At 53.3% G+C, this 22,405-nt stretch overlaps 1 protein-coding gene across 3 annotated transcripts in view; it reads left to right on the plus strand.

Moving 5' to 3' along the window:
- The window catches only part of SDK2 (sidekick cell adhesion molecule 2), a 248,104-nt gene that overhangs the window by 141,282 nt on the left and 84,417 nt on the right, over positions 1-22,405 (plus strand). For 2 of the 3 annotated variants that reach the window (XM_036033413.1, XM_036033414.1), the window contains exons 1-3: positions 2,944-3,072; positions 11,662-11,809; positions 17,743-17,876. In XM_036033413.1, coding sequence (XP_035889306.1) covers positions 2,970-3,072; positions 11,662-11,809; positions 17,743-17,876 — 385 coding nt within the window. In that variant the 5' untranslated portion in view covers positions 2,944-2,969. Of the gene's footprint in view, positions 1-2,943; positions 3,073-11,661; positions 11,810-17,742; positions 17,877-22,405 lie in introns of those variants that run through there. The other variant, XM_028521407.2, reaches the window with a different exon arrangement.

Here is a 22,405-nt window from a genome sequence, read left to right on the forward strand (position 1 = left end):
CACAGGATCCACCTCGAAAACATTGGACACACATGCCAGGTATGCGTGATTATGCGCATACAAATCTGTGCTCTTTCAGCTTACCCACATGGTGTCATATCATTTACACTATTCTTTGACTTTTTTTTTCATTCACAAACTCCAATGACTTTTATTGGGTCAATTTGCATGACCCTAAACATTAAACTAGGGTTTGGTAGCCTGTATCGATAAACAACAACTTAGCAAGCGAGTTGAGAATACGTGTTTGCTCTTGCCCCTGACACTCAGCTGTGCTATTGTTTAGTTTATTACTTCCTCGTGCTTTTGTTTCCATAAACACCTGCCTCCTCCAGCCTCCGCCCCGTGCCCCGTGCTCCGTGCATCCTGGGGACCCACTCGTCTCATTCCGTGCAGGGGTTCCTGTGTCCTCTGTGGCTGCGGCCTCACCCAGTGAGCCAGCCTATTTCTGATGGTCACTTAGGTTGCCTCAAGGTTGTTGTTTGTTTATCTGTGCCATTACCAGCAGCACTACAGTGAACATCCTTGCACTTATTTTTTTTGCCACATTTTTGCGAGTACATCTAAAAGGCCTGCTCCCAGGAGTGCTACCACTGGGTCAAAAGGCTTGCATATTCTTAACCTGACATATTTTGTTCAAAGACTAGATCAGTTTCTGCTTCCAGCAGCCTGTCTGATGGCACGCCTCCCCTCTCCCTCGCTCCTGCCAGCCCTGGGCGATCACACATGAAAGCCTCTGGCAGACTCATATGTCAGCGAGGTTTTGACTGGGCTTTGTTTCATTGTGACAGAGGGTGAGCATCTCTTTTGACAGTTTGTTGGTCACTTCTGCTCATTTTCCTCTCCCTGGTGCTATTGAATAATATCCAGTTCCATTTCCAAAGATAGAGAGCTTTTCCAGCCAATCTCTCCCTCCATCTCCCCTATCAGGTCACCCCATCGCTTTCAAGACCCAAACAGTTTCCCCGAAGCTGCTTCCCTGCCCTGCAGGAGAGATGGGGGCAGAGACGAGCCAGAGCCCTGATGAGTGTGCGGGTGGGTTTGGGGAGAACCAGAAGCTTGCCAGAGCTGGGGCGCCCGCTATCTCCCCATCACCACGCCGTATACAGTAAGGACAGACAGATAAGAGCTACAGCTGGTGGCAGAGATAAGAGGCTTGGAAGGCCAGAAGGTTCTGGAGAATGCTTGGAAGCCAGAGTGAGCTGGGGCTCTGTCCTGGGGCAGAAAGTGGGGCTGGTTAGCAGCTGGGCTTGGAGTCAGAAAGGCTCTGTGGGACCCTGGCCCTGCCTCCCGCTACCTGTACCGCCACAGGTCGCTGAGGGGACATGTGTGAACCTCAGTTTCCTCACCTCTGAAGTGAGGGCAGCCCCCACAGGACTGGCATGGAGATGAAATGAAAGGCTCTCAAATGCAGACGCACGACCATTTGCACCTGTCCACACAAAATGAGGAAACCGAAGCTAGTGTAGTGAACTTTGCAGAAAACTTGTTTAAAATTTGCTCAAATGGCTTTTATGCTGAGATTACATTTCTTTCTCGTGGTCTCAAAAATGTCCTTTATGTAAAATGCTGACCATTTCTATTTTTCTCTCCCTGCCTGGCACTTTCTCTCTCTCTCGATTTGATCCTCAAAATTTTTTTTTGGTCTGTTTGCTTTTTGGTTGGCTGGTTTTAATGATCTTACTTGGCAAAATAAAAAGTGGACAATCTATGTCAACCCCTATTTCTTTAAGTGTTACTGGCCCCTGATAGCCACTCATCCAGGAACTGCTCTGTGGAATGTGGAAATGTGTGAAAATCACTTAATACAGCGTCATCATTGTGAGATGATGATGGGAATGACAATGATGGGGATGATGATGGTGTGGATGATGATGATGATGATGATGATGATGATGATGGGCCCCAGCTGGAATTCAAATACAAGTAGACTTAGCTACTCCTGGGAATAAGGTCACTCTGTCCCAGAGTTCCCATAGCCTAAAGGCGGGTGGCGGTGAGTTTATCCAGCAAGTCAGCTGGGTAAGCCCTAGGGCACCCAAGGATGGGGGATATAGCCTAGGCACAAGCCCCTCAATTCACTGAGGCACAAACCCCTCAATTCACTGACATCTGCGCTGGGCTATTCATCCCCCGAGGGTAGGAAAGGTGGTCCCAGAGGAGGTGCCAGTGGAACTAGCGCCTCCATCCCAGAGAGCCTCGCGCGCCCATGTCTCAGTGCCAGACGCTCCTCTCACGGACCCAGCCTGGCCTCCTCCCTGCTTCTCAGCCAGGCGAGCTCCCCACACTCCTGCTCCTCGGCTGCCTTTCCCCCCACACCAGACTCTGCTGCTTCTTGGGCCAGTCACATGCTCCCGGCATGAGCTCCCAAGGGGCCTCCTCAGATTCATACGTCCTGGCCCAGGGTCCCGAGCACAGAAGGCCCAGCTGCCCTGCTCAGAAGGCTCTGCTTTCCCCCCCACACAGCCGCAGTGGAGCTGTCTGTAATTTTAAGGATGGTATGATGCAAGGCATTTGGGGAAACATGTAAATTTCCCTGTGTCTGTTGCCTCCATCCATTTTGATTACTACCACAGCACAGTCCCATACCTGCCCAAAAGACAATGCCCCCACCTTTCTCAGTCATGTGAGTCACAGGAAGGGGAGGACAGGAGCCTCCAACAGACCCAACATAGTGCTGGGAGGCCTGGTCACAGCCAGGGTCAAGGGCTCAGTCACAGCACCTGCCCTCTTTGGGAAAGTTTAGGCTTCTTGTTGGACACCTGAGCAAATTGCCTGTGGGTGGGACTCTCCTCTTGATAAGGACCTTTCTGTGACCCCATGACACGGCCAGAGAGTCAAGAGCTCCCAGTTGCTCTTCATACCAGAAGAGAGTGATGTGGCGACTTCTGCCCTCTGACCCCAGTCTGACCTGTGCATCCCTGCAACTGCCTGCTTGCTCACTGGTTGTCTCATCTGTCCCCAGGTACATGATCACCAGCCTAGACCGCACCCATGCTGGCTTCTACCGCTGCATCGTGCGTAACCGGATGGGCGCCCTGCTGCAGAGGCAAACCGAAGTCCAGGTGGCCTGTGAGTACAAGGGTGGCTGGGGGCAGGGCAGCGAGAAGCAGGGGAGGGTTTGCAGCATCTGCATCCACCAGCCGCACTCCTCTGTGTTCACTGGGTGCTAATAGTGGCCCACCCCACTTACCCAGGCCAGTACTGTCATTCTACAGTCGATGCAACCAAGGCCTGGGGAGGAGGCAGGAGCTCTCGAGGCCACATGGCTGATAAGTGACACACACACCCAATGGCTGTGAGTTTAGGGCTCTTTAAATGGGACCAGCTGCTTTGTGTTTTAAAAGGAGGTCCCATCACCTGTTTTGAGGGTCTCCTCCAGGGTTGGCCTCCCCCTTGGAGGGGGTCTTCCTAATGGCCAACCTGAGCCTCTTGCCTGACATCCTGAGGCCCCTTATAAACTTAACTTCCCCACCCTCCAACTTGCTCAGGCCTGGAGCAATCCAGTGCAGTATCCCCCCGACCCTCAGAGGGCATTGGGAGGTGCCTCAGGGTGGGCACCATAACCCTAAGAGGGGAGATGACAAGTGGGGGTTCCTGGGAGGGGCCAGCGGGCAGAGGGTAAAGTGGGAGGCCCTCGCTGAGCCTTCAGGGTAACAACATTCTCCCAAGTGCCACCAATGCCCAGAAGAACAGACAGAAAGGGGAAGGCAGCTTCAGGAGAACCCAAGGGCTTCTCAGGGCCCGGACCCCAGAGCACACGTCACACCCTCCCCTGTGACTCAGCCTCCCCTTCCCGGTCCTGCCCCCGGTCCTAAAGTAGCTGCTGTGTGCAGAAAATGAGCTCCACTCGGGCTGTTTCATGCTGGGCATTTTAGGGGGAGAGGTGCAAGGGTGCCCACTGCTCCAGAGCCCACAGGGGCTGGCCTCCAACTTCGTGCGAGAGAGAGCTTGCTGCAGTCCTTGGAGAGAAGTGGGGGAGAGAAACCCAGTAGGAATCCTCAAGTGAGACAAAGAGCGTTTATAATAATTATGGAAAACAAGCATAATCAGAAGTGGAGGACAACTTGTCCCCATAAATCAGCACTAAAGGCAACTCGACTTACTCCAAAGAGTGGGAACGAGCTGACTTGCAGTGGCAGACCAGGGTGCTGTCAGAGGGCGGGAGGACTCCCTCAGAGCCTCATTTAGCTGGTGCCCAGAGTCCAGCAGGGCGGGGCAGCTATGGGGCAGCCTCCAGACAGACAGCACATGTGTGTGTGCGCACACACATGTACAAGTGTGGGGACACTGTTGTGGGTTCGTGCATGTGTGTACAACTGTGTGGATCTGGATTCGTCTGCTTCTCTGTCCCCATTTGTGAGATAGAACATATGTGTTCACGTGTGTGTGTCTGTGAGTGTGCATGCATGCATGTGTGCAGATATGTATGGCCAGGTTGGTCTGCCTTTTGGCCATCCAGGACTAGGGTGAGGGTGAGACAAATGAGGCATGGAGGTTACAAAACTTAAGGAGGCACTCCCTCTCAAATACTCACTGTGCACTTGCAGGACCACGAGAGTGGGTGCCTCCTTAAATCTTTTACCTCACTCACCCTATCCCAGTCATGGGCCTCTCCCAACTGTGTGCCCTCCAGTCTCCTGCATCTGTCTGTCTGTCCATCTGTCTCTCTTACACGGTCACACAGTCTGAGGCTGGGTGGGGTACGGCAGTTTCTCCAGATCCCTGAGTCTATCCTTGGCAGTTTCCGCCTCCCCGGGCAGGAGGGTTTTGTCCTGGGATGGCAAGCAGCCAGCGCCAATACCTGCTACCCTAGCAGCTCTCTCCAGGGATCCTACCCCCCAACCCCCTCCCCAAAGAGAGTCTGTGAATTGGGTTCTAATGAGAAATGAATAAGACAGCTGTGCTAACAACTACTGATAATAGCAAAGTCATTACAAAAAGATTCTTTACATGTTTTTAATTACAGCAATTAAGGGGAAGTCAATAAAACATCAACCCCTCCCCAGCTCCCTTCCTGTCCCCATCCCAGTCTCTTCTTGGTTTTGTTAAAGTCTCCATAAATTTCTGGCACGCAACAAGTGGGCTGAGTGGCTGAGAGGGTTGGGAGAGCCCTCCTGGCCTCCAGGTGTCTACATCCAGACCCTGCGGGCACCTCTGTGTTCCTCTCACCTGGGCAGCCTCCCAGCCGTGGTTCGGACTCCAAGCCCAGCACCAAACCTGCCCATGCTCTGCAGGGCAAAGGGGTCCTGCCCCCTGAGGAGCCACGTTGCTTCCCATTATAGTGGGGACTCAGTCACCTCTACAAAGTGGGACTTGAGAGCCTCAAGCCTGTTGTCACATGGGCCGGTGCTGATGCCCCAAATGTCACTTGTTTTTCTTAACTCTCAACCTGAGTGCATGGAACATAGAATATTTAGATGCCATGCACTGGTTCAGGATAACATTATTGTGTCTTTCCGGAGCACCCATGTTACCTGAATATTTAATTCCCCTGCGAAACAACTGTAGCTGTCCACTTCCTACATGCCAAGCTCGGTTCAAGGCCATGAGATACTCATCCCTGCCCTCAAGGAAAGTGGTGGGGGCAACAAAAGTTAAAAGGAAAATGTAGAATGGAATATAAGCGATAGGTGGCCCCCAAAGAAAAATAAAATGTTATAAGGCAAAATGAAGCCAGGTGGGGCAGACAGAGGCTAGGGCAGGGGTCCTATTTGAAATGGAGTCTGAGGGAGGCCATCTAAGGAGGTGGCACTAAGCACAGTCTCAAAGGAAGCAAGGGAGTGAGCCACACAGAGAGACAGGTCTTTCCAGGCCAGGGAATAGTAAGTGCAAAGGCCCTGGGGTGGATTCGGGTGTCAGAGGCCAGGTGGCTGGAGCAGAGTGAAGGAAGTGGAGAGTAAAAGATGTGGCGGAGGAGGTGGGGGTTGGGGACAGACAGTGGCAGTCTAAGATGTGGTCGGCACTTTGGTCGTTACTCAGAATGCAAGTAGAAGTCATGGATGGTTGGGGACAATGTCATGACACCATTTGATTGGAGGGAGAAACATTATTTTATAATAAACAGATAAAACCACAATGAAATGCCACCCCATGCCCACCAGATTGGCAAAACCCAGAGTCTAGCAAGACCAAGCATCGGCAGGCGCTCCCAGCTCTGCTGGTGCGAGTGTGTAAGGAGCTAAACGGGTGCCAGTTTGGAAAAGAGTTTGACATGATCTTGTCAAGTGACTACATTCACAGCCGCCAAGCCAGCAACCCCTCCTTCAGACACAGACTCTGGAGATGGTTCCTAGCAGGCCAGCAAGCCGCCGAACACCAACCCAGCCTGCGGCAGCACTGTGCCACCTCCATCCACGGGCGTCCGTGCAGCCATGAAAATGACCAGACTGAATGCAGGGATGTAGACAGAGCTCCAAAACTGTGTTGCACCAAAAAAAGCAAATCACAGTAGATGACATGCAGAATAATCCCAGGTGTGAAGGGCTTAGGGACAGACTAAATTAACCATAAATTGTTTGCAGATGTGTCTCTGTGGTGACACTTGGCGGGCGGGGGGGGGGGGGGGGGGGGGCGGGGCAGCAATGGCATGACTGAGGCAGCGTGCAGGATGGCAGTCCCCACCCGAGAGGGCTGCAGTGGGGGAGCGGGGAGGCCTGGTAGAGTTCTCCCCCCTGAGCTGGGTGCTGGGCACACGAGTGTTTGTTTTGTTCTTCTTTAAACTACACATGTAATTAGATTCATGTTTTTGTGTTTTGTGATGACACATTTCGTGGTAGAAACTATTTTAATAATAAATAAAAGCACTGACTACAGTCTTCGGGTGCATAATTTACAAGACTTTTAAGACATAACAAAGACATCAGGACTAATTTTTGCACCACCTCCCGCTGTGTCCCAGGCCTATGCTTCATTGCTCATGGGGCATCAGTTGGGCGGGTCAGCACAGCAGGGCAAACACTGTGGGGGTTTTTTTTGTTTTTTTAAAGATTTTATTTATTTATTTTTAGAGAGGGAAGGGAGGGAGAAAGAGAGAGAGAGAGAAACATCAATGTGCAGTTGCTGGGGGTTGTGGCCTGCAACCCAGGCATGTGCCCTGACTGGGAATCGAACCTGCGATACTTTGGTTCGCAGCCCACGCTCAATCCACTGAGCTATGCCAGCCAGGGCTCAAACACCATGTTAAGGGCCGTGAGCCTTGGACAGGAAGTGCGGTCAACCTCGTCTGTTTCTGCCTCAGTGTGAGGGAGTTTCCTGGGAGACCCTGGACCCCCAGCCCCTGTCAGCTTGTGGCCCTCCTGCTCTGGAGCCTTTCTTCTGCACGGGGCGGCTGAGGGGACTCCCTCTTAGCAGCCCCTGCTGCTGCTGTTCCGTACCTGCATGGCTGTGTCCTGGGCCTGTGAGCAGAGGCAAGGGGCTCCCTGGGCAGACCCAGGAAGCCCATGTGACAAAGCAAAGCAGAAAGAATGGGACGTTGTTGGGGGCCTGAGAGCTGCAATGAGGCAGAGAGATTGTGGGATGGAAAGGTGGAGGACACTATCAATTATAACACTGGAACCAAGGCGCCCGTCCTTCATCCATCCATCCCACCATACATACACACGTACCTACACACATATACACTTGCATACCTACATGCATCCCACTATACACAGATGCACACGTGTGTGTATACATACATGCATGCAATTATCCATGCCTCCATCCTTTCATTCCTCCTTCCCTTCATCCATCCATCCCAACATACACACATACACATACAATTAATTGTCCATGCTGCCATCTCTCCATCCCTCCCTTTATCCATTCATTCCTCCACTCATCCAACTACATGTACATACATGCATATATACACACAGACAGACAGGCAATTTTCCATGCTTTCATCCCTTCCTCCTCCTTCCCTCCATCCACCCACCCCTCCTCCATCCATCCATCCATCCATTCTTTCATCCTTCCACTCATCCAACTGCCATATATACATTCACCCTCCATGCCTCCTTCCCCCTCCCATTCATTCCACCGTACATGCATACAGTCATCCATCCCTTTATGCTCCCTTTTCTCCATCCATCTACCCCTCCTTCTATCATCCATCCACCCGTCCATCATTTATCCGTCTCTCCATTCATTCTTTCATCCCTCCTCTCATCCAACTACACACACATATATACATACAATCATCCACCCTCCATCCTTCCTTTCATCCATCCAAACATCCATCCATCTGCCGAACAAACCCATGACCCTGCCCTGCTAGCATTCTTTTATTTCCTCTAATTAACCCTTTTCTCTGACCTCCCAGCCTTCACATTCCCTCTTCCCTCTGGACCATCACCCGCCCCCCAACAAGCACACATGCAAGCTTAGCCAACTGCTGCTCTTTATTTACATCTCTCCTTAACAGGAACCTCACCCCACCTCCCTATCTAGAGTAGGTTCCCCTGCTGCTGCCTCTCACAGAAGGGCCCTGTTTCTTCTTCCTAACGGTCAACACAGCACATCACTGAATGTTTGTCTGTGGGCGGGTTTGCTGATGATGCCTGGCTCCCTGACCAGACTGGAATCTCCACAAGGGCAGGGGCCAGGTCTTTCTTCAGCCCCAGCCCAGAGCCTGCCTGGTCCACAGCAGGGGCTCAGGAAGAGTCACTACATGATGGCATCTGATGAGTTCGGAGGGAAACACCTCTGTGCAAAGCACCGGGCCAGGTGTCTTGTAGGGATTTGCTCATGCGTACAACCAAGTATAAGTGCCTCTTAAAGCTTACAATGTATTAGAAAGAGATAAAGAATGTGAGTGAAGAATTTTAATGCGGGGCATGAGTCATGGAAGAGGTGGAGAGGGAATGCAAAGGGGGGCCAGGTTTGACTGCTGGCCCTGCCCAGCCCTAACTGCTTAGCATTGGATAAGCCACTCCATCTCCATGAACTTTAATTTCCTCACTGACGAAATGGAGCTAATAAAACTTGAGAGAGGAAAAAGAAACACTATTACCATGAAATTGCTTTAAATTGTTCAAATATATCTTCAGAGTTCTCTGAAAAGTTTTTTTTTAAATAGATAAAATTATTGTAAGAACTGGAATCAATGTGATTTATTGATGCAATTTTTTAGAGGCAGAACCAAGGACTAGCAATTAATAAACAACTAAACACGTTTGCTTATGAAAGCCGAGCCTCTCATGTCATGACGATGACCGAACGAGACAAGGCGCACGAAGTCCACCTTGAAAGGACCCGACTTGGGGTCAGCGTTCGACACGTCTCTGTCCTCTCGTTCCGTTCGGGTGCCACGGGGTGATCTTTGTGGAAGTAGTTAATGTTTAAACTAAGCTTTGAAAGATATAGAGGATTCTAATATTTTAACACTACAAATATTAGGCATAGTGTTTAGCACTTTAATATACTCTTCCTAGCCCTGGCTGGTGTAGCTCAGTGGATTGAGCATGGGCTGGGAACCAAAGTGTCCCAGGTTCGATTCCCAGCCAGGGTACATTCCTGGGTTGCAGGCCATAACCCCCAGCAACCGCACATTGATGTTTCTCTCTCTCTCTCTCTCTCTCTCTCTCTCTCTCTCTCTCTCTCCCTCCCTAAAAATAAATAAATAAATAAAATATTTAAAAATATATATATATACTCTTCCTGTTTCCATGGCCGCAGAACAACCCAGCCCAGCACATCATGGTGTGGAGCAGGGGTGTCCAGCCCATGGGCCAATGAGCAGCCCAGGAGGGCTCTGAGCGCGGCCCAACACAAAACTGTAAATTTAGTTAAAACAGTCTGAGATTTTTTTAAATATGTAATCTTTATTTTTTTACGTATGTTTTTATTGTGATTATGTGTCTCAATGTATTTAATGTGTGCCCCAAGACAGCCCTTCTTCCAGCGTGGCCCAGAGACTACAAAAGGTTGGACACCCCTGGACACTGTTCATTTCTCACACTCACAGATTCTGTGACTCAAATATGGGCAGGGTACGGTAGGGAGAGCATGTCTCTGCTCAGTGACGACTGAGGGCTCAGCTGGAAGACTTGAAGGCCAGGGGCTGAAATTATCTGAGGGTTCACACACGCATTCACATGTTTATGTTGATACCGGCTGTCATCTGGGGACCCCTGCCCCACTCCTTCCCACCTGAGCTGCTCCCACATCTGTGTGAACTAGCTTGAGCTTCCTTTCAACATGGTGGCTGGATTCCAAGCAAGAGCATCTGGAGTGAGAGATCCAGGTGGGAGCTGTCTCCTTTGGATGACCTAGCCGTGAAGGTCACACAGCTTCTCTTCCAGCCTATTTATTCATCAGAAGAGCACATGGGATGGGAGATAAATATTGGCGCTGCCACCTTTGGAAAGATACAGCCTGATGCCTCTATTACCATGTGACCCTGACTATAGCCTGCAAGGGAGGCACTGTTCTTAATTCCATGTTAGAAAAGAAACTAAAGCTCAGCAAGGTCAAAATGCTGCCCGAGGCCATGCCTCATAAGTAACAAGTCAAACTTGAACTCAGGCCTCAATGACTCCAAAGCCGCCACCTTTACACCCACTGCCTGCCAAATTTAGTACATAGAGGCCAACTGCGGGTTTTACTTCTTGAGACACTTGATTGGCTAGGTCCCTCTGGGATGCTGTAGACACGGTGCCTTGGTGAATCATGGCTTGTTCTGATAGCATTCCACCTGGAGCCTCACGCAAAGAGGGGTCTGAGATGAGACGCAGGTTGTAAGTAATTCAACGTGGCAGGAAGAGCACATCACGTGGTCTGGGCGTTACGAGAGGAAAGGTTGGTTGGGGTCAGATTAGGGAGGGACCTGGAACTCAGGCAAGGAAATTTAGACTTTCCTGGGGCAACAAGGGGATTCCAAAGGTTCTGATTAAGTCAGTGACAAAAATTAATCAGCAACAGTGGAGAAGGAGGAGACCACATTGGGAGTCAGTGCATGCAGCCAGAGTGACAGACTCATTTAGCTTGTGGGTGGGGCCTGTGGGAACACAGGAGCCTTGGTAAATGCAGGTGACATCCCAGAGGAAGAGCCACGGGACTTTGTAGGGGACAGGGAGGTAGAGCACCACAAAAGTTTCCAAGGGTCTGAGTGGAGGTGATCTAGTTAGGTGCGGGGATTCAGAGGGGAGGGGGTGCTATTAACAACTCAGAAAGCAAGAAGGAGGGCCTGGCAAGGACGTAAGAAATGCCCAGTATTTCCTGTTGGAGCTCGGGGAAGAGCCTGAGCAGACACTGCACTGAGTAGTCTCTGCAGAGACTGGGGTCAGAACCATTAGATTAGGCAAGGAGAGAATCAAGCCCAGGGCTCTGGAAAACGAGAGGGCAGGCCAGTGGTTCTCAAACCTCACCCTGCAGCAGAGTGTTCCCAGAGCAAGTGGGGACTCAGGGGCCCAGGGGCAGTGATGTGGGGTCTTTCTGTGCCCTAGGAGGCAGGAAGGGTGGGGGGAAGTCTGTGGGTTCACAAAGTTTCCAGGGGATTCTGAGACCCACCAAAGGGTAAGAACCACAGGCTTGAGCCCAAACACTACTTCTCAACCCCGCCTTGCATTTGAACTATCTTTAGAAACACTGACGTCTGGGTCCCACCCACCCCAGGAGCCAGGCAGTCTCTGCCGCTGGCCTGGCCCCTGACCCCTGCATGTGCTCTTCCCTCCGCAGACATGGGGAGCTTCGAGGAGGGCGAGAAGCACCAGAGTGTCTCCCACGGAGAAGCCGCGGTCATCCGAGCCCCGCGCATCGCCAGCTTCCCCCGACCCCAGGTGACCTGGTTCCGGGACGGCCGCAAGATCCCACCCAGCAGCCGCATGTGAGCACCCTGCTCTGGGCGGAATGGCAGGAGGGGCCGGCCCTGGGAGAGGAGGTTTGGGGCCAGATAGAGCCCCCAAGTGCTGAGCAGGGCCCCATTCGCTGAAGCAGACTTGTATAGCTCTTCTGGGACGTAGCCAGACTGGGGACCTCCCAGATGACAAAGTTTGGTTTACGAGGGCCTTTCTGGGAATGTACGTGTGAAGACTTGGAGCCGGGACAGCTCAGGTGCCTTCCTGGGGAATCCCGGGCACTGGCTCCATTCTCAGAGGAGAACGGTTCTTCCTCCCAGGGCACTTCAGAAACCCAGACAGGCCAGACAGAAGCGCCGTCCCTGTGGCTATAGGCCCAGGACTCAGGCCAGTGAGGGCCAGGGGGGCACGGGGCACACTGGCATGTCCCAGGCAGATGGGGTGGCCCCTGGGTGTTCCCGGTATGTGGGTGCAGCTGGGTGTCCATGGTGTGCTGGGCCTCTGTGTGTTTTGGCCGCCCAGAGGCGGAGAGGCCAGGGGGCCCAGCAGGAAGAGAACACACGGCTCTTTCAGCCCTAACAAAACCCCTCTGTGTGGGGCCCAAGGCGTCGGTTGTGGCAGCCTGGCTTGTGGGCAGGATCGAAGGAGCCAGCACCTCCACAGAGGCTGGTGGGGGTGGAAGTGCAAAGCATTTCCTCCCTGGACACACCCAGACCTCCTGGTTCCCCTCAGGCTCCGGAGCCAGCCCAGGCTCTCCCTCCAACGCTCCAGCTTTCCCTACTCCCAGAAAAGGAGCAGGACTACCCTGTCCTGGTCTCCTGGGATGGCAGGTCGACTGTGAGTGGAGCCCATCCTGGTCTCTGTAGGAATTGGGAGCTGAGATGGACAGTTCTTGCCTTTGGGGACCTTGACATTTAGTGAGGGAAACATAGTAATAATAATGGCTGTCACTTATGGGGCACCTGCTGTGTTCTAGGCCTGGGTTAAGCACACCCCACAATCACCCTCCCCTCTGGGACAGGTGCACACCTCCAAGGAAGAGAGGCTGTGTCTCCTTCCCTTCTCAGTCCCCAGAGTGCATGCTCCAAAAATAGGTGTGGAATGAGAGACCCCTGCAGCAACCCTGTGAGGCAGATAGTTGGATCCCCACTTTACAGATGGTAAAGTGAAGACCCCAGAGCTTAACTACTTTGCCAAATCTTACCACAGCTGTTCTAGGCTTGCTGGCTCCAGGGTCAGGGTCCTTGACTCCATCTTGCATAGAAGTTATGTGAGAGGAGGTTCAAAGTTATGGGGGAAATAGATGAAGTGATTGTGCTTGGGAAGAATCAGTCCTGGTATAGTGATTCTCAACCTGGTGACCGATTAAAATCATTTGGGACAACTTAAAATATACTGACCTTTAGATCCTACCCCCCCACACATTCTGCCCTCGCTAAATAGGATGTACCCTGGCATCAGGATTTTTAAAAGTTCCCCCGTGATTCTAATGTGCAGCCATAGTTGAGAACCACTGTCCTAGAATGTATCAGTTACCTACTGACATAATAATGCTATATAACAAATGGTGTTTGTTTGTCATGATGAATCTGACTGGGGCCAGGCTCTCTCACTTGTCCGGGGTTGGCTGGCTACTGGCGGATTAGAATGGCCAGGTGACTCACCTGTGCTCCACGTGTCTCACCCTCCAGCCAGCCTGCCTTACATCCTCTCTGGGCGACTTCGAAAGAGCAGGAAAAGAAGCAGCAACAGATTTTTCAAGCCTCTGCTAACTACTCATTGACCAAAGAAAGTCACATGGTAGCACTCAGACTCAAGAAGCAGAAAAACAGCTTTGGCTGGGGTAGCTCAGTGGACTGAGTGCCGGCCTGTGAACCAAAGGGTCGCCAGTTCTATTCCCAGTCAGGGCACATGCCTGGGTTGTGGGCCAGGTCCCTAGTTGGGGGCGTGTGAGAGGCAACCACACACTGATGTTTCTCTCCCCCCTTTCTCTAAAAATAAAATATTAAAAAAAAAAACAAAGAAGCAGAGAAACTGAGTCCTCTTGAGTGAGAGGACCTGCTGTCACATGGCAAAGGCTGTAGATACAGAGCGGGTGAGAAATTAGAGTGAAACCCCAGGTTTGCAGGTGGCCTCCTGCTGTGTGAGGCCGAGCATACATATGCCCTTAAACCTAACTAAGGCTCAAGAAACCAGCAGAGTGTGCGCAACCTTTAACAGCGAAAGTGAGGTTGAATCATAGAACGCTATGCCCCACAGGTGCTGAGGCAGGTGAGTCCTGCCCCTTCCTAGGTCCCTTTTCTGAAGTTACGGCCCATGTCCGGAATTATGGACGGTGGCATCCTGCAAGCCACCCACTCGGACGTGGCTTCCTGGGGTGCTGTGTTGAGAAGGATTCTGAGGCCTCACCCAGACTCACGGGGAAGAGCCCCAGGAAGGGTTAACAATGTGTGCCTTGGCTGCGGGAGGGGACACACTGCTGTGCCCTGACAGGCGAGACCCTGTCCTTGTCCTCACTCCCACCATCCCCTTTCCCAACACCTTTCCACCTCCCTTTCTCTTCCCTGGCCTCTGCCCTCACCCCCTTTCCCTCCCCCACCGCCTCTGGCCCGGGACAGAGCCCTCTCAGGGAGCACACGCAGGGGCACACCCCCGAGTCACCGCCGTCTCCGGCACTCTCACTAGACAGGAGCGCGCACTGTGGTGACGTTTATCTCAGCAATTACAGCCGAGTGGAGTTCCTAACCCGAGGAGAGGTTCCTGGTGGCAAAGTCTCTGGTGTCTCTTTGCCCGAGACACACATCTGGTGAATGTGATCAGCCAGAGGGGTGTGCGGGGTGCCGCTCTCCCTGCCGGCGCAGGCGGTGATTAGCAACAACACCTCCTCCACTCCCGGGTGCTCGCTGATGACTCGGAGACAAGATTCCTAACAAAGACGCGTGCTGGGGGCTCAGGGCAGGTTCTGGGATGATGTATCTTATTCTTAATTAAGTTATCAATTGAGCCCCCATGGAGCAGAGAAATTAGGCTGGCTTATTGAAGTACTGGATGCAAGGTGGGGTGCAGAGACCTACCAGGGAAATTGAAACCAGGGGAGTATGGCTGAAAACAGAACCCAGCCCCTGCCTACACACGGCGTCCTGCTGGCCACAGAACTCTGCCGGCTTATTTCAACCTGGGTGCCCCTGGGGGCAGCTGGCTGGACCCCTCCTGAGGGCCAGAAACAGCCTGTGCACTTTGGAAGTGCGGTCCAGGGTTGTTCCAGAACCATCTGTGGAGGGCTGTAAGCCCAGGGACCTCCCCTGGCCCCCTGCTGAGGGAAGAGGGAGGACAGGCCAAAGGCCCACTGTCACTTTGCAGTCTCTCTGCCTCCAGTTCCACTCCACAGTCGGAACATGAACCCAGGCCCTGCAGGCCCTGGTCCGGAGTAGTGTCCTCTGGTGCTAGTTAAAGCATCGCTAGCTGCAGAAACAGACTCCCAAACTCAGGGACTTGGCTCCATAGATGTCTGTTTCTTGCTCATTTAAAGGCCCACCATGGGTGAGGGATGGGAGGAGTGGTCCCCTCCACAGTCATTTGGAGGCCTGCACTCCCTAGTTGCTCTGCTCTAAAAGAGGGGCAGCAGGAACATGGGGGTCGCTCCAGGGGTCCTGTGGTCTAAGCCGAGAATCAGTGCACATCCCTTCCCCTATACCCCGTTGGCACAGCCATATTGCCCCGCCTGGATGCAAGGGGGGCTGGGATGGGTGGCCCCTGACCCCCCAGCAGCCACCCCACTCTGTGGAGGACACCACTGAAGCTGAAGTGGACAGTGACTGTCTGCCTCCTCAGTATGCCACCCCACCTAGGACAGGGCATCTCAGCCATGACACAATTGACATTTTGGGCCCCACAAATTTTCATGATATGGGGCATTGTAGGATGCTTAGCAGGATCCCCAACCTTTACCACTAGTTTCTAGTAGCAGCCCCACCTCCTTGACAACCAGAAGTCATTCAGATACTGCCAGGTGTCCCCGGGAGAGCAGAGCACTCCTGGTTGGGAACCCCTGACCTAGAAGGATCAGTCACAACGGAGACAAGCTACAGCTAAAGGAGAGAAGGCGGTGGGAGAGTCTTCCTGGTCAGGGAGAGGGCACCTGGAGGTGGAGACCTTCTCTGGAGGCCAAAAGGGGGCTCAGGCGGGCAGGTGCACTGGGTAGTGGGGCCAGGCCGTGTCCCGTGTCCCCACCCCCCCGGCCAAAGGCTGCCTTCGGCCTGCTCCCACGGTGCAGTGGGAGTGGCCGGGGACTGGTCCAAGTGCACACCTGTCATTAAATTAGCCCTGACCTTGGGCTGCATGCCAGGTAAGGGCTGTGTGTGTGAGAGAGAGGACACCTCAGGCCAAATGGGGGCAGAACTGAAGCAGCGGCAAGAATCAGAACCTCTCGCCCTCGGGGCTGGAAGGAGCTCACACACACATGTGCCCCCACCTGGCACAGACGAGGAGACTGAGGCCCAGGAAGAAGCAGGTCGGGCCTCACAGGCCAGGGCCAGAGCTCCACTCCTGAGCTTCCCCTCGCCCTGGCCAGAGCCCAGGCTCCCTCCCCCCAGCCTTGCCCACCCCACAAACTCCACTGAAGGACAGGGGCCCTGCAGGAGACTTCCAGGTGGGAAAAGGTCATCATCCCTGGCCCATTTTGTTGCTTTTTAACTATTTTAGCCTTGCTCTACCCCTCCTCCCATCGCCTCATTAGCTGGAAGTCACAAGAGCTTTCCAGAAAAAAGAAATGGACATTATTAGGGTGCCCAAGAATTGGGGCAGGAGGGCTTTGCCTTTCGAATTCCAGCCATCTGCTGAGAACTCCCCCAAACTGTGCAGAACCCCCCCCAAAACCAGGAGAGGCTGGGAGAGAGCAGGCTGGAGAGGCATTAGTGCGGCTGTTTATTTGAAAGCTTGTTTAAAACTCTGTAACATTCACCTAATGGGAAAATTTGAAAAGAATTCAACTGGATTTGTCCTTGTTAAACTAACATTAAGGATATTTAACAGCTGTCTCGGGCACATCACATTAAAATCCAGAGACAGGCTTGACAAACTAATGGTTTCGTTTGTCATCGGGAGAATGGGCGCGAGGAGATGACAGGCAGAGCGGCCTGGGCAGTGCCCTGGTGCCGTCTCACTCACATCAGGTGGGGTCCCCAGCGCCCCGCCTGGACAGGCCCTCCTTCCTGCCGGCGGACCCGGTTACGGAGGGGCCGTGGGATGGGGGCCAGCAGAGAGAGCTGGACTGAGAGCAAATGGCCTGTGTCTGCACCCCACTGCCCGGCAACCTCCTTTTCCCCTCCCCACCAGCCCAGCCGGTCCACTCTGTGGGCCAGCCTTGGGGAGGTGGACACTGTTGCCATAAAAGGGGCTGGAGGAGGATGTGAACCCCAGAAGTCCGTGTTACTGGAGGCCTATGCCTTTGAATCAACCTAAACAAATTCAGGATTAAGTTAAGGCACTGATTCTGGAATGGTTCTATTCATTTCTAAATTTATTATCATTGCTCATCATTCATTCATCATTCACTCATTCATTCATTCAGGGACATTTCTTCCAGTGTCTGGATGCTCCTGGTACATCCCCAGAAATGAGGCAGCCACACACACACACACACACACAGCCATCGATGCTGTGGCAGGACAGGACAGAGTTCTGAGGGACCTTGTGGGAACAGCCCCCAGCCCGGGTTTGGGGTGGGGACAGGGTGACCTCACATGGACAGCAGTCTGGGACCTCTGGACATGGGCTGTACTTGGGTCTGGCCCCCAGCGCTGGCAGCATGCTCTCTGCAAATTAAGTGTGGATAGAGTTCAGGCATAAGTGGTTCTGGGAGGTGGGCTGGAGGAGGGGTTCTGGGAGCCACCAGCTTCGTGTCCTCGCTCCCATCCCTGGGTGCCGGGAGCCCCTGTCCGATGAGTTCTGTTCCCCTTCCCAGAGCCATCACCCTGGAGAACACCCTTGTCATCCTGTCAACGGTGGCCCCCGACGCAGGCCGCTACTATGTACAGGCTGTTAACGACAAGAACGGGGATAACAAGACCAGCCAGCCCATCACTCTCGCCGTGGAGAGTAAGTAAGCGGCAGTCCCTGGGACCGCTGTGGAGCTCATCATTAAATCTTGAGAATGGGACTCCAGGGGGTCATGAGGAAGATGGAATGGTGCTGGGGGGGAGGCTGGGGGAGCACAGGGGAAGAGCCCTCCCAAGGAGGGGAAGCTCCAGCTGGGGTGCAGCATCAGAGCCGAGGCAAGGGGGGGCGCTGCTTTTGGGCCCCACTCCCGAGCATCAGAAGAGGGAATGCCTAGCTTGGTGGCCAGCAGGGCCACTAGAGGGCCAGGAAGGGTATGGAGTGTGGTGTGTAGGAGAGAGTGTGCATGCAGAGCTAGCCACCCTGGGGCTCAGGTGCAGACTGGGAGAACGCGCCAGGCAGCGGGAAGCTCATTTTTAAACAAATAGACTAACTGCCTGTATTCAGCCAGCATGTGAAAGTGCTGCTTCTACTCGGAGCCGGGCCATCCTCACTGATGGGGACACAGGCCATCTGCGACACTCCCGTCCAGAAGTGCCTCTGTGTCCGTCCCCAGAGACCACCCAGCGCCAGGGGAGAAAGAGGTGGAGCCCTCCGCAGTGGCAGGTGCAGAGGGTAGCAGATTAAAAAAGGAGGCTCCTTGAGTGTCCTTTGGCAAAGAGGCATTTGTCCAGTTAACACTGAGCCATGAAGGAAATGCTGGGCTGTCCTCCCTGGCCAGGCTGGCCCCCTCCCTCCCTGCTCCCTCCACCCCCGGGTTGAGAAGGTGGGTGCCACCCCAGCAGCTGGCCCAAGCCAGGAATCCCAGAGTGTGTGGGATGAGGCCAGAGCTTCCCGCAGCAGCTGAGCAGCCACACAAGCTGGGGGAGCCAGATGTTTACGTCTCCTCACATCTGTACCACCCCTGCTCCAAACCGAGTCTCATTTATCATCCATGGTCGCTCGAGGACGCGCCGCCAGCAGCAAGATGAGGGTGTGGGCCAGCAAGGGGCCTTCTCCCGTTCCTCCTCTAATCCCAGCGTCTGTCTCTCTGCCAGGGCCTGGAAAGCCCAGAACATTTCCCAGCCTCTTCCATCCCCATTCCTGGGCCTTCCAAGTGCTCACAGAACCCCCTCCCATTTCCGCAGATGTCTCTTTCTTCCACAGCAGGTTCCAGTCTGCCTAGAAAGAGACCTGGATGCAGGGAAGAGAGTTCCCTTCTGTGTACTGACCTATCGGGGTCACAGGTGTAACCTTAGACATTGACCTGGGCCTAGGGTCACGGTGAGGATGCTGTTTCTGTGGGAAAAGGAATTTAATCACCAGAAGATACTTTTCCCCATATATTTTTCCGGTGACCAGAATACCTAGAGTGTAATGGAATCTAGTCATTGATTGGATTCATGGTCCAAGCCAAGGCCCGCCATCTTCCTGGGTGACTCAGTTTACCATGAAACCAGAGGTTGGAGCCTCCCGTTCTGCATTCCTCCCCAGCACCCAGCCCTTCTGGCCAACTGCAGGGATTGTTCACTCTTTCTCCACGTTAACGCCCACAGCCCTCCAGCTGGCCCAGGAGACAGGCAGGGCCCCTCCGCACCCCACGTCTACCAAGCCTCCCCCAGTTGTCTGTTTCTCCCACCCCATCGCCTCTTGCCTCCTACTTTCAGGCAGTGATTTGTACGGGATGGAGAGCAGAATCAGCTGATTCTCAGCTAATTTCTCCTCCCACGAGTGACTATGCTTCAAAATCCTGTTTTTGTCACTGACCCAAATCCCCAGCCTGCCTGCCTGCCTGCCTGCCTGCCAGCCAGCCAGTGTGCTAGGAGCAAATGCTGCTTCTCCCACCACTGGCTCAGCTCACTTATCTCCCTGCCCCCCCTCCTGCCTCGCCCCTCTCTGCTGGCTCCCCTTATCGCCTCTCTCCTCCTCTGTCAGGGCAACGCAGCTTGTCAGCAGCACCCCCACCCCCCCAAACCCATGCTCCTCCGAAACAGGAGAGAGCCGGTGACCCCAGGCATTGCCCCTGCCCCGGTGTAGCCCTGGTGACCTCACACAGGCAGTCGCAGCTTCTGTAAAGTCCATAGCTGGTGGCAGGCCCACACCTAACGATCCGACCTGCACTGCCCAACAGAAATATGTGAGCCACGTACATTGTTTAAAACGTGCCAAGTACCCTGATTTTTAAAAAGGGGATGAGAAATAGGTGACATGAATTCTATTAATATTTTACTTCACAACATATCTCAAATAGTACCATTATAACATACAATCAATATGGGAAAATATTAATGAGATATTTTACATTTTTTTCATACCAAGCCTTTGAAATCGGCGTGTATTTTATACTTTCAGCACTTCTCAATTTGGATGCAAAATTTTCATCTGAAATACGTGACCTGTATTTAGAGTTCACCAAATTTATTGCTGAAAAGGTGGAACCACATGCCAGGTTATTCCACACTTACTTAAAAGTATTCTAATAGCTGATTTGGGGGCCTGTTTTTAATTAAATGCAAATTATCTAAAATTAAACCCTACTGAATCAAAGAGGCATAGGTCACATTTCAGGAGCTCGCAGCCACCTGTGCTAGATGGGGGAGGTCGGCCCCTGCCCCTGGGCAGCTGGACCCTGCCCCAGACGGAAGCAGCTAACCCCTTCCCGCCACCACTCACTCGGCCTGTGCCCACGGTGAGTCATGTGGTCCGTGAGCCTCAGTTTCCTCATCCGTAACATAAAGCCTGTGGCAAAGTGTAGCTGGGAGGAATAAAGGAGGTGACTCTGGGCGAATGGACCTCAGTGGGAGTCCCTCATGTCTGTGACCAAAACTACGCTGGGGCAGCAGGACCCAGCCGTGCCACTATGTGGGGAGCCCCTGTGCTTCCTCCCGCCCCGGGCGGTCCACACCAGGAGCTCACCTGGAAGACACCCCCCTCCTTGCTCTGGTTTGCCCCAGGTGTCCCCAAGTATAGGCAGGCAAATCCCCAGGAGGAAGGACAGTCTGTCATTTATTGAGCACCTACTATGTGTTGGTAGTCACACTTATCCCAGATCAGCTTAGCTCGGGGACACCTGGCCAGACCAGGGAGTTGAACCAGGTCTTCCTGAACCCCAGGCCCTCCTTCACTGGGTCCAGGGTCCCCAGCCACTGCCTGCCCCTCCCTCCGAGTTCCACAGGCTATCACCTGGGCCTGGACATAAGCTTCAGGGTTCCTGGGTGGGGGGTGGGCAGTCAGCCATCCCTCTACTCTCCCACAGCTAACAAGCCAGCCCAAGGCCCTGGGGCAGCCTCATATGTTTAAACTCTGACGGCTCTGCCTTCCCAGCTGCGCGGTGGGGCACTCCTTGGGCCCTGTCTGTCTGCTCCTCGGGCCCCATCAATCTGGGCCCTGGTACCTGTGCACCCAGCACATAACAAACAACGCAGAGCACACTTTTATGGATTCAGCTATATCAGCAGCTTTCAATCCAATCGCTCTTTATGGCACCTACATGAGGCTTTTATATTGTGGCAATTATTTTGTTTTATATGCTTCCTTTTGTCCCCCCCCCACTTCATTTTACTTTATTTTTGACATTTTATTCCCCTTTGACCTGGGCCTTTACCAGCCAGGCCTGGAGGTCAGGCAGGAAAACCTGCCCGGGGTGGACCGAGGTGGCAGTGGAGCCGTGGCGCACCCTCCCCATGAAGGATGGCCAACCGCTGTCACCCAGGGCTGCGCCTGCCTGTCACTAGGGCCTGCCCCCTCCCAGCCTCCCAGAAAGGGGACAACTAGACAGATTCCTTTGGTGAGAGAAAAAAAAGTCCTCAGATGTATTTTCAGGAGCCAGGAGCAGATGCCCAGGGAATACTGGAGTTTCTGCCAGTATTGGGCCCACACTGACCCACAAAGAAAAGAATGAGGCCGCTTCTCGCAGGAAGTGTCACTGCCTGTCTCAGGAGTATGGGGCATCGTTCTGTTTCAGTAACGCCCACTCATGATCGGTCCTCATTCCTTTCGACCATTGACCCTGGGGCGGGACGATGACAGTTCCACTCGTTTGTTCACACAATGACAGTTCCACTCATTTGTTCACCTGACAGATGTGTTCAAGCACCTGCTCTGTGCCAGACATCGTTTCTTGTGCTAGAGACGCGGGGGGTGTGTGGGGGGGGGGTGAGACTGTGTGCGTCAGCCCAGGCTCCTGTAACAATACCACAGACCAGGGGCGTCCACGTACACATTTGCATCTCGGAGTTGTGGAAGGCCAAGGTCAGGCCACCAGCAGTCAGCTTCTGGTGAGGGCTCTCTTCCTGGCTTGCAGATGGCCGCCTTCTCACTGTGTCCTCACACGGCAGAGAGCAAGAGAAAGCTCTGAAGTCTCTTCCTCTTCAACCCTCCCTTATGAATTGGGTGGCTTCATTTAACCCAATTCCCTCCTAAACATTCCATCCCCACGTATAGTCTCATTGGGGTTAGGGCTTCAGCGTGTGAATTTGAGGTGAGACAGCTCAGTTGCAAGCTAAGATCCATGAGTTAGTTCCCTGTCCCAAGGGCTGTGTGAGTTGCCTGAGGCTGCTGCAATAGAATTGTATCCTCTCGCAGCTCCAAAG

Source organism: Phyllostomus discolor, chromosome 8 (assembly GCF_004126475.2).
Source record: "Phyllostomus discolor isolate MPI-MPIP mPhyDis1 chromosome 8, mPhyDis1.pri.v3, whole genome shotgun sequence".
Lineage (NCBI taxonomy): Eukaryota > Metazoa > Chordata > Mammalia > Chiroptera > Phyllostomidae > Phyllostomus > Phyllostomus discolor.